At 36.4% G+C, this 18,264-nt stretch overlaps 1 protein-coding gene across 4 annotated transcripts in view; it reads left to right on the plus strand.

Annotated features, from left to right (window-relative positions):
* VPS13C (vacuolar protein sorting 13 homolog C) overlaps positions 1 to 18,264 on the plus strand; it is a 223,006-nt gene that overhangs the window by 23,486 nt on the left and 181,256 nt on the right. For 3 of the 4 annotated variants that reach the window (XM_066274748.1, XM_066274749.1, XM_066274751.1), the window contains exons 4-6: positions 2,639 to 2,734; positions 4,515 to 4,616; positions 10,556 to 10,618. In XM_066274748.1, the coding sequence (XP_066130845.1) occupies positions 2,639 to 2,734; positions 4,515 to 4,616; positions 10,556 to 10,618 (261 nt within the window). The remainder of the gene's footprint in view (positions 1 to 2,638; positions 2,735 to 4,514; positions 4,617 to 10,555; positions 10,619 to 18,264) is intronic. The other variant, XM_066274750.1, reaches the window with a different exon arrangement.

Genomic DNA, 18,264 nt, shown 5'->3' on the forward strand with positions numbered 1-18,264 from the left:
ATTTATATTTTGGGAGAAGTTTCCTAATGTTTTAAAATTTGTCCTTTTTGCTTTTAAAGTATTGTAAGAACTTAATGACTTTCTTCAGGGTTACTCATTGAATTATGAGAGATCCTTTGCATATAAGGATGGAAACACACTTTCTTTGTAATTTATTTTTAGTTTACATAGCATTTATATTAACTATTAAATTTCCGTTAGATTAGGATATTGCACCTAACCTTGCAGCGTCAGTGTGGCTGTAAGCTCAAGAATGTTTTGTTTTTTTAAAAAGTAGACATATTTTTGAGTATTCCTGGATTATCCTCTTAAAAATTAAAAAAATTTCCTGATTTAGAAAAGGGAAGTTGTAATATAACTAGCTGAATTCCAGTGGAATTCAGGATAATGAAGGATGGGAGGATGGTGGATTCAGATAAATGGAGTGAAGAATGGGGAACAGATAATCTCTTTTTAGTTAAAGGGGCATTTTTAATTTTTTCAGTCTCATGCTCAGCTAGAAGGTAATCAAACCAATTTTTCGGAGTTCATGAGATAAAAATGATCAGACTTAGAAATGATTCATAAATACGTATGTGGATCATAGAGATAACTGGCATTACCTGTAGACTCCTTGACCTGGGAGCCAGTTAAGGTACTCAGCAGGTTTATAAGCTGAAGAAAAATGAAATTTAAATGGAGAAGTAATTTGAGATTTTAACCCTGAGTATAGATTCCCAGGTAAAACTGGCTTGCCTACATAGCCATTCAGGTGAATCAAAATATTCTCCCTTACAGGGCATTGTTTCCCCTTCAGCTTTTTATACTGTTTAACAGTTCTTTGAACTTTGAGCATCTTTTTTTTTTTTTTTTTTTTTTTTTTGAAGTTGGAAACGGGAAGGCAGTCAGACAGACTCCCACACGCGCCCGACCGGGATCCACCTGGCATGCCCACCAGGGGGCAATGCTCTGCCCATCTGGGGCGTCGCTCTGTCGCAACCAGAGCCATTCTAGTGCCTGAGGCAAAGGCCACAGAGCCATCCTCAGCGCCCGGGCAAACTTTGCTCCAATGGAGCCTTGGCTGCGGGAGGGGAAGAGAGAGACAGAGAGGAAGGAGAGGGGGAAGGGTGGAGAAGCAGACGGGCGCTTCTCCTGTGTGCCCTGGCCGGGCGTTGAACCCGGGACTCCCGCACGCCAGGCCGACGCTCTACTACTGAGCCAACCGTCCAGGGCCTGAGCATCTTATTTATAAGTGCCAGTGATTCTGGTGGTGTAAGTGCTTAGTCATTCTCATACTAGCCTGATTTAGTTGAATCAGATTCCTATCTCTGAAGAGTCTTGATCAGCGACACTAAGCGAATTATATTCTTTAGGCTTTTTTTAGAAATTGTGATTAGAATAGGTAATTTGTTTTGGAACATGGAAAACTTTGGGGATTAGAAAAGGTTTGGATCGAATTGTTCTAGTATTGTCGAGGGGACATAGGCTGCCTGGAGACCTAGAGAGAGGGTATACTAGAGATTGGGAAAAGAATAAAGAAAGAAATATGGAAAGAAACCCAAGATAGATTCTGCTCATTTTAAAATTGAGGTGAGAGTATGCCCTTGTATTCTCTCTTCTGCTCTGCAAAACCTTTTCCCATAAAACCCCAAACTTGGCTTACTGTCCAATTAGGGCCATAGTTCATTTATGAGTGAAAAAATTTTTTCAAACTAGTCTCTGAAGGACCTGATAATAATACCATTGGTTCCAAGAAGGAAAGTGTGTTCTTTCTAGTGCTTTGTAAGTAGAAATTTGGAATATAAATTGTCTGAGCTGCCTGTAACTCATAATACTAATCATCAAACAGCACACCTTGCCTTTAGAGCTGGCCTCCTTCAATTGTAGCCATGGGCATCCTTTCAAAGTTTTTTTCCTTTGGTACTCTTCTTCTCTTTGTTGCTGCTTCAGTTTCTGGGATCATGTACAGATATTACTTTATAATTGAGCTGTAGAGATGTACATAGTTGTTAGTGTGTATCGACCAGCATGTATAACATTCAGACCGTCAGCTAACTGTTGAATGAGGAAGAATACCCATTTCTGGTTCCAGCATCCTCACTGATGATTTGGGTGGTCTTAGGCAATTAATTTAACCTCTCTGTGACTGAGCTTCCTTTTTTAAGAATTGAAGCAATAGCTGCCTTATTCTTCTTACAAGTTGGGACTATTGAATAAAATAATAGTTATCAAAAAGATTGAAAAGTGTAAAGCACAATGTGAATAGTCACTTCTAATAATATAATATGGAAAAGATCTTTGTAAATGTTAGTGTTGAATTTTAAAAAACTTTTTCTGGGCCTGACCTGTGGTGGCGCAGTGGATAAAGCATCGACCTGGAACACTGAGGTCACCGGTTCAAAACCCTGGGCTTGCCTGGTCAAGGCACACATGGGAGTTGATGCTTCCTGCTCCTCCCTCCCCCTTCTCTCTCTCTCTCTCTCTCTCTCATTCTCTCTCCTCTCTAAAAAAACAAAAAAACAACAAAACTTTTTCTGAGCTGTATACTTACTACATGCATGAACAATTTTGTTATACTTTTTTCTCTCCATAGAAAGAGGGAAATACATGTTTTTGAGCAACCAACTAAGAATTTAATGTTGAAATTATGTTTCTTCAGATAAATTAACTTTGAAGATTCCTTGGAAGAACCTTTATGGAGAAGCAGTTGTTGCAACCCTAGAGGGATTATACCTGCTTGTTGTTCCCGGAGCAAGTATGTTATTTTAATCTGCAACCATTCAGTAACATCACAGTGAAATTGAATGTTACATGGGTTAACAATATGTTTAGTAAAATAAAATATACTTTTAATTAGTTATATACATATATGTATGCATATATCTGCATACATTTTACATATATACTCATATACATATCACTACGTTTGTATATCAAATATTTTTATGTTGGAAAAAATTAATTTTAGCCATTTGTTAAATTTATTCTGTATGAATAATTTTACAATTAAGGCTTCCTATTAGGCAGATTTATTTTAGGGGAATGGAATAAAGTAAGGCTTAAAAAATTTACTGATGTGTTAATTTATAGATTTTAAAATTGGAAACTTTCTCTCCAGTTTGGTGCTTCTGATTTTATGTCAATATTCTCTCAAAGATATATGTAAAATAAGTAATTTTAAAATTATGAATTATAATATTTTAACTTTTAGTCAGTGTTTTAAAGTAGTGATGTTTATTTAAGGAATACCTTTTATTACTAATGTTTTTTCAGTTATAAGAACAATATAATGTTAAGGGAAGTTTGGATGTTTTAGGGAAAATTACTGTATTTTTTTGGTCATAAACAGAATTTTTCTTTTTCTTTTTTGCTTTCTAGTCTTTACCATGTACTTAACTTAATTTGATACAGCATTTATCACAAATATACAACATGGATCTGCCTTTTTTTACTTTATATATTTTGATATGTTTCCGTTTCATGGTGATATGGCAATTTTGAAAGGCTATATATGATATCCCATTTTAGGATGCCTATTGTTTTTGTTGTAACAGTAAATATTGTAACTGCCTCCTTCTTATATATAGATATCTTTTTTATTCTTTGGTGTTATTTCTTAGGATATATTATCAGAAATGAAATTACTAGATAAAAAGAATATGATTGTTTGAACATATTCTTTTTTTTTTTTTTTTTTTTTTTTTTTTTTTGCATTTTTCTGAAGCTGGAAACGGGGAGAGACAGTCAGACAGACTCCCGCATGCGCCCGACCGGGATCCACCCGGCACGCCCACCAGGGGCCACGCTCTGCCCACCAGGGGGCGATGCTCTGCCCATCCTGGGCGTCGCCATGTTGCGACCAGAGCCACTCTAGCGCCTGAGGCAGAGGCCACAGAGCCATGCCCAGCGCCCGGGCCATCTTTGCTCCAATGGAGCCTTGGCTGCGGGAGGGGAAGAGAGAGACAGAGAGGAAGGCGCGATGGAGGGGTGGAGAAGCAAATGGGCGCTTCTCCTTTGTGCCCTGGCCGGGAATCGAACCGGGGTCCTCCGCACGCTAGGCCGACGCTCTACCGCTGAGCCAACCGGCCAGGGCTTGTTTGAACATATTCTTAAATTACTTTCTAAAAGTCTTTTTGTCAATCTGTACTGATATTAGCTGATACTGGATGTTACATGTTTTTTGTGGTTACTCAAAATTTTACCACTCAGATATAATAACTGGACATGTTCTGGTGTATTATTTGCCCTCCCTCTATTTTTCCCTTTTTCTTTTCTACCCACCTTTTTCCTTACTTACTCTTTTTCATACTGTTTTTTTAGCCTTTTAATTACTTTCCCCCTTCTTTCCTTTTTGATATAAGCTTTGCAAATAAATGGAAATCAGTTATGCTTAAACTTTTTTGTAAAATCTAGTCTAAAGAATGCAGCTGTTTTTTGACTGACAAAAAAAATGACACATCACACACAATCATGAGGCTAAACTTTTCCTACTTACTAATGCATTTCTTTATTTGTGATTTAACTGTATATTTTAGGTATTAAGTATGATGCTGAAAAAGAAGAAAAGTCGTTGCAAGATATTAAACAGAAAGAGCTGTCTCGAATTGAAGAAGCCCTTCAAAAAGCAGCAGAGAAAGGTACAATAAATTTATGTTTAGGTAAACTTATAAATAGATATACAGTACCTACATTTAGGAATCATTGCCTTTTCCCGTGATTGTTTTATCTCACTGCAAAGACATTTCTCTTTGGTCTCTTTTAAGAGGGCTGACAACTGTTGACTTATAAATGGCAGAAATACTTAGATATAATATGATTTCTTTTTCTAACTTAAGCTGCTGACATGTAATTGAATCAATAAGGAATCTGTTTAAAATAGCTTTCTCATTAAAATTTTTTATCAATGATTCTAATTCTTTTTGCCTCAAGGATTTTCTCTTATATAGAATTACTGATTCTTTTACACAAGATTACTAAAATACTTAAAATATTTAGAGGCAGTTTTTTGTTTTTTATTTTTGTTTTTGTTTTTTTAGAGAGAGAGAGAGAGAACAGATAGGCTGGAATGGAAAGACATGAGAAGCATCATTCCTCTTTGCAGCATCTTAGTAGTTCATTGATTGCTTTCATGTGTGCCCTGACTGGGAGGCTCCAGCAGAGCAAGTGAGCCCTTTCTCAAGCCAGTGATCATGATCAAGCCGGCAACTGTGCATTCAAGCCAGTGAGCCCGTGCTTAAGCTGGTGGCCCTGCGTTCAAGCTGGTGACCTTGGGGTTTGAACCTGGGTCCTCAGCATCCCAAGCTAACAACCTACCCACTGCACCACCAGCTGGTCAGGCTAGAGGCAGTCTTAATGTAAGAAGTAAAAAAGCATAATTTTTTTCCCTTCTTTTTTATACTTAAGCATAGTTTGTATTTCTGCTAAGCTTATAACCTATATTGTTATAAAAAATTTTCTTTATTCTATATAGCAGATAAAGCAAGGTGGGAATGGTTTTGTTTTATGATAGTTCAGTGTGATTTTAATTCACTTTTAGTTAATTAGTGCATATGGAAATAATACTATAAAGATGAGAAAGACTTGAAGAACACTAGATTTTCATTTTTTTTTTCTTGATACAGTTCAGATTAAATACATTTTCTGGATGCATATGTACTTCAATAGGTACATTGACATATACTCAGATATACTGATATAACACAATTTATAATATATTTTTAGTTAAATTATCTCCTTTGAGAAACAAAACCCAACATTCTCTTTCTCTCTCTCTCTTATTTTTTGAAAGGAAATCAGAGATTGCTTAGAAGATATTTAGTGTTTCCAATGATCTGCAAGAAAAAGCATGGGATAGTAGTATCTTCCGTTTTAGTAGTTGATGGCTTAATTGACAATGTATACCTGCTATATCTTTTGTATTGAGTGTCTATGAGATTTTTACTCCTGGGTCTTCAGTGCTTAGGAAATGTATATGTGTGGGTTTGGAAAAGAGACTGTTAAAGATGATTTGATATTACTATAGGGAATGAACATCTTTAGTATTAAGTTTGTGTAAATAGGTCTCTGAGGCTTATGTAATATAAAATAATTACATTGTAGCTTCTTAGATGATAAAATTTAGGTTTTGTTGGGATAGAACTAAAATTCAGAAAGTGAAACTCAGTTTTAACATTATTAGATTTTTCAAAAAAATATTTTCAGATAAAAGAGATGAATTTAGAATTGGGGAAATGTATTGATAGAGATTATTTTTCCTTCATTGTCAAGAAATATATTATCTTGACTGCATGTAAATATTTTTCTAGTTTGTATGAATATGGGTCACCTCTTTATATAATATTCAAGTGAATAATAAAAGACAACCTTGGCCCTTGAGGTGCTTTGCATTTCACCATTATTAGTTAATAGTAATAGTTATATGTAATTACCATACTTTATTTTTTAGACTTATTACATCTTGATTTTAAAAGCGCAAAAGCAGCATCATGTATATTTAGAGACTCAGGTGAGAAGAGGAAGTGATTCAGTTCTGAACAGCAAATGATAAAAATGAAAAAATGCTCATGCTGATCCGCTCTAAAAATATATTTTTACTTAATTTTTTTCCTGTGGCGAAATAGAATGCTGCCTACTATCATGTGGGCAAAAGGAAAATTAAAATGTAACTATGAATTTATTTCTAGAATATTTGTAAAATTGTAAAAATAAACTTCTTGACACTTTTATTTTAGTGAGTTTATTTTCTCTGAAAGGCTATTACAAAGTAAAGGAAAAGATTAAATTCTTAATGAGGCCAAAAGATTCTCAAATATTATAGATTCTGTAAACTGTTAAATTTATCAAAGAATATATATATACTTTATAACCAAATAGTTTTGTCAGAAAGACTTCTGATGAAAAATGTCAATTCTCTGTTTCATCCTTCTCTAGACACTCTTCTTAGAAGTGACTATTATTTTAGAAAGGTTAACATCCTATCATAATCTGGTTTATTTCTATTAAGTCAGTGGTTCTCAAAGTGTGCGCCAGGGTGCACTGATGCACTGATGCACCCTAGAAGATTTCCAGGTGCGCTCTATAGTATTCTAGAGAAATATGTGCCTGTTGGGGACCAAAAAGCCAACAGGGTTTTTGGAATTTTGGTTTTTTGGGGAACAGAGGTGTGGGGAATTGGCTGTAAGCTGAGAGTCTGCCCAACCCCCCACCTCACTTGCCTGATTAGGTTGCAAAAGGCTGTTAAGCTGTGGTGCTGGATTGTTTACACTACCCCCCATGTATGTTACCTGGAAAAGCTGGAGGCAAGTTTCTTCTATCCTTTGTTTGGTCTAAAGTTAAGGTGATATGTATGGTTGGGGTTTTCTGCACTCAACACAATTAAGGGTAAAAAGGAGAGGAGTTCTTCAATGTATTGATGAGGAAATGAGAGTTTGCCTTTCAGATATATGCCCAAACATTGAAGAAATGGCTAGGGCACATCAGGCTCATGTTTCTCATAAACACAAGAATGAAAAAACTTAACACATTTGTGCTGGGACCTGCCGACTTTACTAAATCTTACTAAGAATGTATCTATATATATAAAAAGATAACTTTTAGATTTTTTATTTTTTAACTCCTCTTTTTTACGAATTCTAAAAAGCATAACAAAAAATGTGACAAAATGTTTTTTAATGTCAGAATAAATTTAATTTTGTTGTATTTATTTTGTTTAATTACCATAAAAGCACCCTTGAACTTTATATATTTTTCTTTAATATTTGACTTAATTATTATAACATATTTCTCAGAAATTTGTATATAGTACCCCTACAATTATTTGTAGGGTTTTAAATGCACCCCGACTTCAAAAAGTTTGAGAACCACTGCTCTAAGGAATTACCTAGAATTTCCTGTTATGGTAGTCAAAGAGTTTAGCTCTCTTGCCATCTCCTTTTGCCCTAAATTTCTCTCCCTAATTCTTTGTAATAAGGTTATATCATAATTTTTGGCTAATTACTAGTAGAAATTTACATTACGATGACATTGTAATTATTGTTCATTGCATAGGTCAAATGATGTACTGTGATTACCTTTCTTATGCATCCTTTTGTTTTTTCTTGAATTTGTAAGTACTCCTTTTTTTATTTGCTTAGTCTTCTATTGAAACTTAAGCTTAATTCTTTTTACATGCTGTTTGAAATCTGTTTTATGACTATGGTTATTTCCAATTGCCCAAGGCCATCTATTGGTTCCCTCCCCTGCTCCCATTTTTCTCATGGAGATCTTCAGTTGAACTGGTTGTTTCTTTAGTTCTGCTACACACTTGTCATCCTAGGACTGGTCTTCATTGCTCTTTTGAGTTTAATCCATTATTTCCTGGTGTCTTGCCTTTTGTTCTTTTGTATTTGTGTTTCTTTGTTTTGTTGGAACATATCTAAAACAGCTTTTAAGAAAGGATGCACTGGATGTAATTTTTAAAATCCTTTCAAGTCTGAAAGTCTTTCTTTTTTACTTCCACACTTGTTTGATTTGGCTGGAGATAGAATGCTAAGTTTAAAATTGGAATTTTAAAAGTGGTATTTTTTTAGATTTTCATAACATTTTTTAAAAATTAATTGAGAGGCAGGGAGGCGGACAGACAGGCTCCCATATGTGCCCTGACCAGGATCCACTCTGCAAGCCCCCTACAGGGTGATACTCTGCCCATCTGGGGCCACTGCTCTCTTGCTCGGGCAACCAAGCTATTTTAACACCTGGCCATGGAACCATCCTCAGCACCCTGGCCAACTTGCTCAAACCATTTGAGCCATGGCTCTGGGAGGGGAAGGGGGTGGTGGAAGAAGGGGTGGGAGAAAGGGAGGGGTGGTGAAGTAGATGGTCACTTCTCCTGTGTGTCCTGACCAGGAATTGAACCCAGGACTTCCATACTCTGGGCTGACTTTCTACCAAGGCCTGAAAGTAGTATTTTTTTTTAGTTTACAGGTACTTTTGAGAAGGCTGATATTAATCTGCTTGACACATTGTTAGAAACACAAAAATTAGAAAATCCCTGGATCCTACTATTCATAACATTACATTTTAGCTGGGAAAATAAGACCTGTGCATAATAATAAACAGGAGAAAGTGTTGAGTTCCATCAAAGAAATACGAATGGGATGTTATGGACATACACATATTTAGCCAAAGAGATCAGGACAGGCACTGAAGGTACGTATTTCAGCTGTGTCTAAAGGATGAGTGTGCTGAGAGAGGACATTGTAAGTAGAGTGGACAGTGATGGTGGTAAGAATTGGGGGGTTTGATAGAGTGTAGTTAGAGGTAAGTTAGAAAGCTGTGTTTAGGTAAATTTTAAGGTACTTGAATGCTATGATGATGATAATGACAATAAATACTGTTTGCCAATCTTTAAAGTGCTTTATAGGAATTGACTCAATAGTCATAATTCTATGATATAAAGGCTGTTATTATTCCCATTTAATATTTGAAAAAGCTGAAAGTTAAATAACTTGTCCTATGGCACACAGCTAGAAAATGATAGAGCTAGAATTTGAATCCAGTCTGGCTCTAACTCCTCTATGTTTAACTATGAATAACGGATGCTCATCTAGCCAGTGAGTGAGTCAGTAACTCTTTTTTCATTTTCTTTCTTAAAAATCTAGGGAATGATGTTATCAGAGCTGTGTTAGGAAGGTTAAACTTGCTGTGTCTAGGCTGGATTTGGGGAGAGAAATGGAAGATGGTACTATTTAGCTATCATTAAACAGAATGTATAGAAAGGATTCAGGCAGTATATCTAAAGGGAACGGATCAGACTAAATAAGGTGAGTTCATTTCAGCTGACTCTAAAATTAGTATAAATATGAAGGTAATATTTCATTCTGAAAATGGACAAAGTGGTAGTCAAAAATGGAATCGAAATAGCAGAATTGCTCTGTTTGAAAATGTATCAAAGCCCTTGCTGGTTGACTCAGTGGTAGAGCATTGGGATGTCCTGGGTTCAATTCCCAGTCAGGGCACACAGGAGAAGCGCCCTTCTGCTTCTCTTCTCTACCTCCCCCCATCGCTTCTCTCTCTCTTTCTCTCTCTTCCCTTCCTGCAGCCATGGCGCTCTCAATTGGAGTGAGTTGGCCCTGGGTGCTGAGAATGGCTTCATGAACTTGGTTGCTGAGCAATGGAGCAACACCCCAGATGGGCAGAGAATTGCCCCTCAGTGGGCTTCCTGGGTGAATCCCAGTTGCAGTGTATGCGGGAGTCTGTCTCTGCCTCCCCTCTTGTCACTGAGTAAAAAAAAAAAAATCAAATAATTTAATGAGGCATTAGCTGTAATTGATATTTCTCTGCTGTGCTTAATTTGAAATTATTGTTATAAATTTAATTATTAAGAACTTTTGTTTTACTATTATAAACTAGTTTGTATGTTGAAATAATGAAAGTGATGTCATTTAATGTTAACTTAGAATAATGGTTTTGGTGTCACTGAATTTTACTTGTTCTATGATTTCTAATTCTTTGAATTAAGGTTAGACATATTTTACATGTGAAATTAAAGGTATCTTTTAAATCTTTGTGTTTGGTTTCTGCTGCCATGTGGATGCAGGCGCACACTCAGGGGAGTTCATTTATGGCTTGGAAAATTTTGTTTACAAGGACATCAAGCCTGGTGGGTATGCGTGGTTAATTATATTCAGCTCCATATGCATGGTTAATTATATTCAGTTCAATAAAAATTATATTCTTATCCATGCTTGTGCTTTTAATGGAGTCCATTTGATGACAGGCCACCCTTTTAGAAAATATGGAAATGTAATTCATGTTTTTCCCATTTACCATCATTTTCTTTTCCCTACCTTCTGTAGTCTTCATTTATTCATTCACTATATATTTAGTGTGTTCTTGTGACAAGCACTATGATGGATGCTGGATGTTCATGGGGTAAAATAAACACAATTCACTGCTCTTGAGAAGCTTGCAATTTGATCTATAGATAACTTTCTTTTTAAAAAAATTTGACTTATTGAAGTATAATTGACATACAACATTCTGTTAATTTCAGGTATATAACATAATGGTTAGACATTTGTGTACACTGCAAAGTTATCACCATAAGAAATTCAGCCACCATCTGTTGCCATATGAAGTCACAAAACTTGTATTTTCCTTGTGAAGAGAAATTTTAAGATTTGCTTTTTTAACAAGTTTTAGTTTGCTTATATAGCATTATTGACTGTAGTCACCATGCCATACATGTCATCCTCATCACTTATTTCATATCTGGAAGTTTGTACCCTTGATTCATTCACCCATTTCATCCCCCAAATCCCCTTCCTTGTGGCAACCACCAGTGTGTTCTCTTTATCTGTGAGAGGTTTGTTCTCTTTTTGAGATTCCACATATAAGCGAAATCATATTGTATTTGTCTTTCTTTGTCTGAATTCTTTCATATAGCAGAATACCGTCAAGGTCCATCCCTATTATTGCAAATGACAAGATTTTATTCTTTTTTTTGGTTGAGTAGTATCCCATTGTGTAAATATACCATATCTTTTCTATATTTACCCTTGATGGACATTGTTCCCATATCTTGGCTATTGTAAATAATGCTGCAGTGAACATAGGAGTGCACTTTTTTCTTAAATTAGTGTTTTTGGGTTTTTTTAAGATAAATACCCAGAAGTAGAATTGCTGAGTCTTATGGTAGTTCTATTTCCTTTCTCAAGTAACCTTTATACTGTTCTCCGCAGTGCCTGCCCAGTGTACATTCCCAGCGATTGTGCACCAGGTTTCCCTCTTTCCCACACCTTTGCCAACACTTGTTATTTCTTGTCCTTTTCATAATAGCTATTCTGACATGTATGAGATGACACCTCATTGGGTGTTTTTTTATTTAGAAATTAAATTTAATGGGATGACATTGGTCCATAGGAACACGTAGGCTTCAGTTATATATCCCCATTAGCATGTGAACTGTTCATTGCATTGTGTGTCCATCACCCAAATCAAAACACTTTCGTTCACTGTATATTTGGCCCCTTCTCCCAACCCCCTCCTTTTGGTAACCACTTCACTTTTGTCTATGTCCACTGTGGTTTTGCTTTGCATTTTTCTGTTGATTAGTGATGAACATTTTTGCATATGTGTATTGGCCATCTATATGTCTTTTTTGGAAAAATGTCTATTCAGATTCTCTCTCCATTTTTAAATTGAATTTAAATTGGATTTTTTTTTTGTTATTGAGCTTCCTTATATATTTTGGATATTAGCCCCTTATCAACTTTTTGATTTGCCAATGCCTTTTTTCTTTTAATAGGTTGCCTTTTTATTTTGTTAATATGTTCTTTAACCCTGTAGAAGCTTTGAAATTTGATATACTTCCATTTGTTTAATTTTACTTTGTTGCCATTGCATTTGGAGTCAGATCCAAAAGACATTACCAAGAACTATATCAAGGAACTAACCACCTACATTTTCTTCTGTTTTTTGGTGTCTGTCTTACATTTCAGTCATTAATTCATTTTGAGATAATGTTTGTATACAGTGTAAGGTAGTCATGTAGTTTCATTTTTTTTTTTTTTGTACTTTTCTGAAGCTGGAAACGGGGAGAGACAGTCAGACAGACTCCCGCATGCGCCCGACCGGGATTCACCCGGCACGCCCACCAGGGGCGACGCTCTGTCCACCAGGGGGCGATGCTCTGCCCCTCCGGGGCGTTGCTCTGCCGCGACCAGAGCCACTCTAGCGCCTGGGGCAGAGGCCAAGGAGCCATCCCCAGCGCCCGGGCCATCTTTGCTCCAATGGAGCCTTGGCTGCGGGAGGGGAAGAGAGAGACAGAGAGGAAGAAGGGGGTGGGGGTGGAGAAGCAAATGGGCGCTTCTCATATGTGCCCTGGCCGGGAATCGAACCCGGGTCCCCCGCACGCCAAGCTGACGCTCTACCGCTGAGCCGACCGGCCAGGGCCTGTAGTTTCATTTTTATGTCTGTGACTGTCCAGTTTTTCCAGCAACATTTATTGAAGAGACTGTTCTTCCCATTATATATTCTTACCTTCTTTGTCATAAATTGATTGATCATATATGTGTGGGTTATTTTTGAGTTCTCTCTTCTGTTCCATTTATCTGTGTATCTGTTTTTATGTCAGTACCATATTTTTTTTTTATTATTATAGCTTTGTGATATGTTTAGATTTGAATTGAGATTAAGGAGCATGATATCTTCAGCGTTGTTTTCCTTTCTCAAGGTTGTTTTGACTGGGATTCTCTTGGTTTTATACAAATTTTATTATTTGTTTTATTTCTGTGAAAAATGACATTGAGTTTTGATAGGGATTACATGGAATATATAGATTGTTTTGAGTAATATGGCAGTTTTATAATACTGATTTTTCCAATCCATGATCACGGAATAGTGTCCATTATTTGTGTCTTCAGTTTCTTTCATCAGTTTCTTACAGTTTTCAGTGCACAAGTCTTTCACCTCTTGGATTAAATTTTATTTCTAAGTATTATATTCTTTTTGATGTAATTGTAAATGAGATTATTTTCTTAATTTTTGTTTCTGGTAGTTCATTGTTAGTGTATAAAAATATAATGGATTTTTGCATGTCGATTTTGTATTCTGTAACTTTACTGAATTTATTAGCTCTAACAGTTTTTGGTGGGGTCTTTACATGTTTTTTATATATAAAAACATGTTATCAGCAATTACTCAGCAATTACTGAGTTTTACTTTTCTTTTTATAAAATTTAATTTAAAGTAATTTAATTTTTTATTGACTTTATTGGGTTGCCATTGGTTAATAAAGTTGGATAAATTTCAGGTATTCAGTTTGTAATACATCAACTATATATTGTATTGTATATTTATCACTCTAAGTCAAGTCTCCTTCTATCACCATTTATCTCTTCTAAGCTCTCTTCTACCTCCCTCCATACTTCCTTCCCCTCTAGTAATTACCATGTTGTTCTCTATGTCTTTGAGGTTATTTTTCTTCTTCTTTTTCTTTTTTGCTTAGACCCTTCACTGTTTTCATCCAGCCCTGCAGTTCCCTCCCTTCTGACAGCTGATTTGTGAATGTTGAACCTAAATTGTATGCTTGTATAAATCCCACTCAGTAATGGTATATCTTTTTAATGTATTACTGAATTTGGTTTGTTAATGTTCTATTGAAGATTTTTGTATCTGTGTTCATCAGGGATATTGGTCTGTAATTTTCTTTTTGTGGTGTCTTTGGTTTTGGTATCTGGGTAATGCTGGCTTTGTAAAATTAGTTTGGGAGCATATTGTTCTTTTACATTTTTAAAAATTCAAAACAATTTATTTATTTATTCATTTTTAAATTATGAGAGAGAGAGAGAGAGAGAGAGAAGAGGGGAGGAGAAGGAAGCATCAACTCCCATATGTGCCTTGGCTAGGCAAGCTTGGGATTTTAAACTGGTGACCTTACATTTTTTTTTCTTTTTATTCAGACAATTAAATTTAATGGGAATATTGGTCAACTAGAGTACATAGATTTTGGGCAAACATCTCTACATCATGTGGACAGTTGGTTATGTTGTATACCCATCACCCAAAGAAATCATCCTCCATCACCTTATATTTGTCCCTCTTTGTGTCCCTCCCCCCCTCCCCCTTTCCCTTAGTAACCATAGTAAACTCCTATTTATGTCTAGAGTCTCAGTTTTGTGTCCCACCTATGTATGGAATCATACAGTTCTTAACTTTTTAAAATTTACTTATTTCACTCAGTATAATGTTATCAAGGTCCATCCATGTTGTCGTAAATGACACTATGCCATCGTTTTTTATGGCTGAGTAGTATTCCATAGTATATATGTACCACATCTTTTTTTTTTTTTTTTTGTATTTTTCTGAAGCTGGAAATGGGGAGGCAGTCAGACAGACTCCTACATGCGCCCAACCGGGATCCACCCGGCACGCCCACCAGGAGGGGATGCTCTGCCCATCTGGGGGTCGCTCTGTTGTGACCAGAACCACTCTAGCGCCTGGGGCAGAGGCCAAGGAGCCATCCCCAGTGCCCAGGCCATCTTTTGCTCCAATGGAACCTCGGTTGCAGGAGGGGAAGAGAGAGACAGAGAGGAAGGAGCGGGGGAGGGGTGGAGAAGCAGATGGGTGCCTCTCCTGTGTGCCCTGGCTGGGAATCGAACCGGGGACTTCCACACGCCAGGCCGACGCTCTACCACTGAGCCAACCGGCCAGGTCCCTGTACCACATCTTCTTTATCCAATCATCTATTGAAGGGCACTTTGGTTGTTTCCATGTCTTGGCCATTGTGAATAATGCTGCGATGAACATGGGGTGAATATGTCTTTATGTACCAATGTTTTCAAGTTTGGGGGTATAACCCAGTAGAGGGATTGCTGGGTCATATAGTAATTCTATTCTTAATTTTTTTAGGAACTACCATACTTTCTTCCATAGTGGTTGTACTAATTTGCATTCCCACCAACAGTGAATGAGGGTTCCTTTTTATCCACAGCCTCTCTAATACTTATTACATGTCTTCTTGATAATAGCTATGGTATCTCATTGTAGTTTTGATTTGCATTTCTCTAATAGCTAATGAAGATGAGCATCTTTTCATATATCTATTGGCCATTTGTATTTCTTCTTGGGAAAGGTGTCTGTTCATGTCCTCTCACCGTTTTTTTTATTGGATTGTTTGCTTTTTGTTGCTGATTTTTCTGAGTTCTTTATATGTATATTTGTATATTAACCCCTTATCTGAGCTGTTATTTGCAAATATCTCCCATTTAGTTGGCTGTCTGTTTTGTTGTTGGTTTCTTTTGCTGTGCAGAAGCTTCTTAGTTTGATGTAGTCCCATTCATTTATCTTTGCCTTTACTTCCCTTGCCTTTGGGGTCAAATTCATAAAATGTTCTCTATGGCCAAGGTCCATGAGTTTAATACTTATGTTCTCTTCTATGTAATTTATTGCTTCAGGTCTTATGTTTAGGTCTTTGATCCATTTTGAATTAATTTTTGTGCAAAAGGACAAACTGTAGTCAAGTTTCACTCTTTTGCGTGTGACTTTACAATTTTCCTAGCACCATTTATTGAAGAGGCTTTCTTTTTTCCATTGTGTGTTTTTGGCTCCTTTACCAAAGGTGATTTGCCCATATATATGTGGTTTTATTTCTGGGCTCTCCATTCTGTTCCATTGTTCTATGTGTCTGTTTTTCTGCCAATACTATGCTGTTTTGATTATCGTGGCTCTATAGTAGGGGTCCCCAAACTTTTTACACAGAGGGCCAGTTCACTGTCCCTCAGACCATTGGAGGGCCAGACTATAAAAAAAAACTATGAACAAATCCCTATGCACTTTGCACATATCTTATTTTAAAGAAGAAAAACAAAATGAGAACAAATACAATATTCAAAATAAAGAACAAGTAAATTTAAATCAACAAACTGACCAGTATTTCAATGGGAACCATGGGCCTGCTCTTGGCTAATGAGATGGTCAATGTCCGGTTTTATATTTGTCACTGCTAGCTGTAACGTGATATGATGTGCTTCCGGAGCCCTGATGCATGTGTACCATGTTATCGGAAGTAGTACTGAACGTGAGCGATGCTGCACTTTGCAGCCCCGACACATTCAGTACTCCTCTCACTGACCACCAATGAAAGAGGTGCCCCTTCCGGAAGTGTGGCGGGGGCCAGATAAATGGCCTCGTGGCCGCATGCGGCCTGCAGGCCGTAGTTTGGGGACCCCTGCTTTATAGTATAATTTGAAGTCAGGTATTGTAATGCCTCAAGCTTTGTTTTTTTCCCCTTCAGGATTACTTTGGTTATTTGGAGTTTTTGATGGTTCCATATAAACCTTATGATTTTTTGTTTTATTTCTTTAAAAAATGACATTGGAATTTTGATGGAAATTGCATTAAATTTGTATATTGTTTTCAGTAATATGGACACTTTAACTATATTTATTCTTCCTATCCAAGAGCATGTGATATTTTCCATTTCATTGTGTCTTTTTAGATTTCTTTTAATAATGCTTTGTAGTTTTCAGTATATAGATCCTTTATATCCTTTGTTATGTTTATTACTAGGTATTTCATTTTTTTTGTTGCAACTGTAAAAGAGATTATTTTTTTTAGTTCATTTTTTCAAATTTTGTTGGCATATAAGAAAGCAATAGATTTTTGTATATTAATTTTGTATCCTGAGACCTTACTGTATTGGTTTATTGTTTCTAATAGTCTTTCTGTGGAGCCTTTGGGATTTTCTATATACAGGATCATGTCATCTGCAAAACCTAAAACCTTTATTTCTTCTTTCCCAATATGAATGCCTTTTATTTCTTTCTCTTGTCTGATTATCTGGCTAGAACTTTCAGCACCATGTTGAATAGGAGTGGAGAGAGTGGGAAGTCTTGTCCTGTTCCTGATTTTAGAGGAAAAGTTTTCAGTTTTTTATCATTTAGTATAATGTTAGCTGATGATTTGTTATATATGGCCTTTATTACATTGAGGTATTTTCCTTCTATACCCATTTTATTGAGTGTTTAAAATAAACATAAAAGGATGTTGTATTTTATTGAATGCTTTTTCTGCACCTATTGATAGGACCATATGATTTTGTTCTTTGTTTTGTTGATATGGTGTATTACATTAATCATTTTATGTATGTTGAACCATCCGTTGAACCATCCTTGTGCTTCTGGGATGAATCCCACTTGATGGTGATGTATTATTTGAATGTGTTGTTCTTATATTTTTAAAAAATTTGAGCAAGATAGGTATTAAATCTTTGAATATTTGGCAGGCTTCACCAGTGAAGCTGTCTGTTCATGGACTTTTGTTTGTTGGAAGTTTTTGATTACTGATTCATTTTCTTTACTATCAATAGTTTTATTCAGATTTTCTATTTCTTCATGATTTAGTCTTAGAAGATTTTATGTTTTAGCATGGAGATACTTATGCCTTATTGTCCAATTTTGTTGGATATTATTGAACGTTTCTTTCTGTAGTCTGCCATGGGCAGTGTTATCTAATCCTACTATGATAACCTACCTTTAAGATACAACTGAATTCCCATGGTCCATTTAAATATATAACAAAATCATTGGATAGCATTGTTAAGAAAACAGACAAAGCCGGCCAGGGCACACAGGAGAAGCGCCCATTTGCTTCTCCACCCCTCCGCCGCACCTTCCTCTCTGTCTCTCTCTTCCCCTCCCGCAGCCAAGGCTCCATTGGAGCAAAGATGGCCCGGGCGCTGGGGATGGCTCCTTGGCCTCTGCCTCAGGCGCTAGAGTGGCTCTGGTTGCAACATGGAACGCCCAG

This window comes from Saccopteryx bilineata, chromosome 4 (assembly GCF_036850765.1).
Source record: "Saccopteryx bilineata isolate mSacBil1 chromosome 4, mSacBil1_pri_phased_curated, whole genome shotgun sequence".
NCBI lineage: Eukaryota > Metazoa > Chordata > Mammalia > Chiroptera > Emballonuridae > Saccopteryx > Saccopteryx bilineata.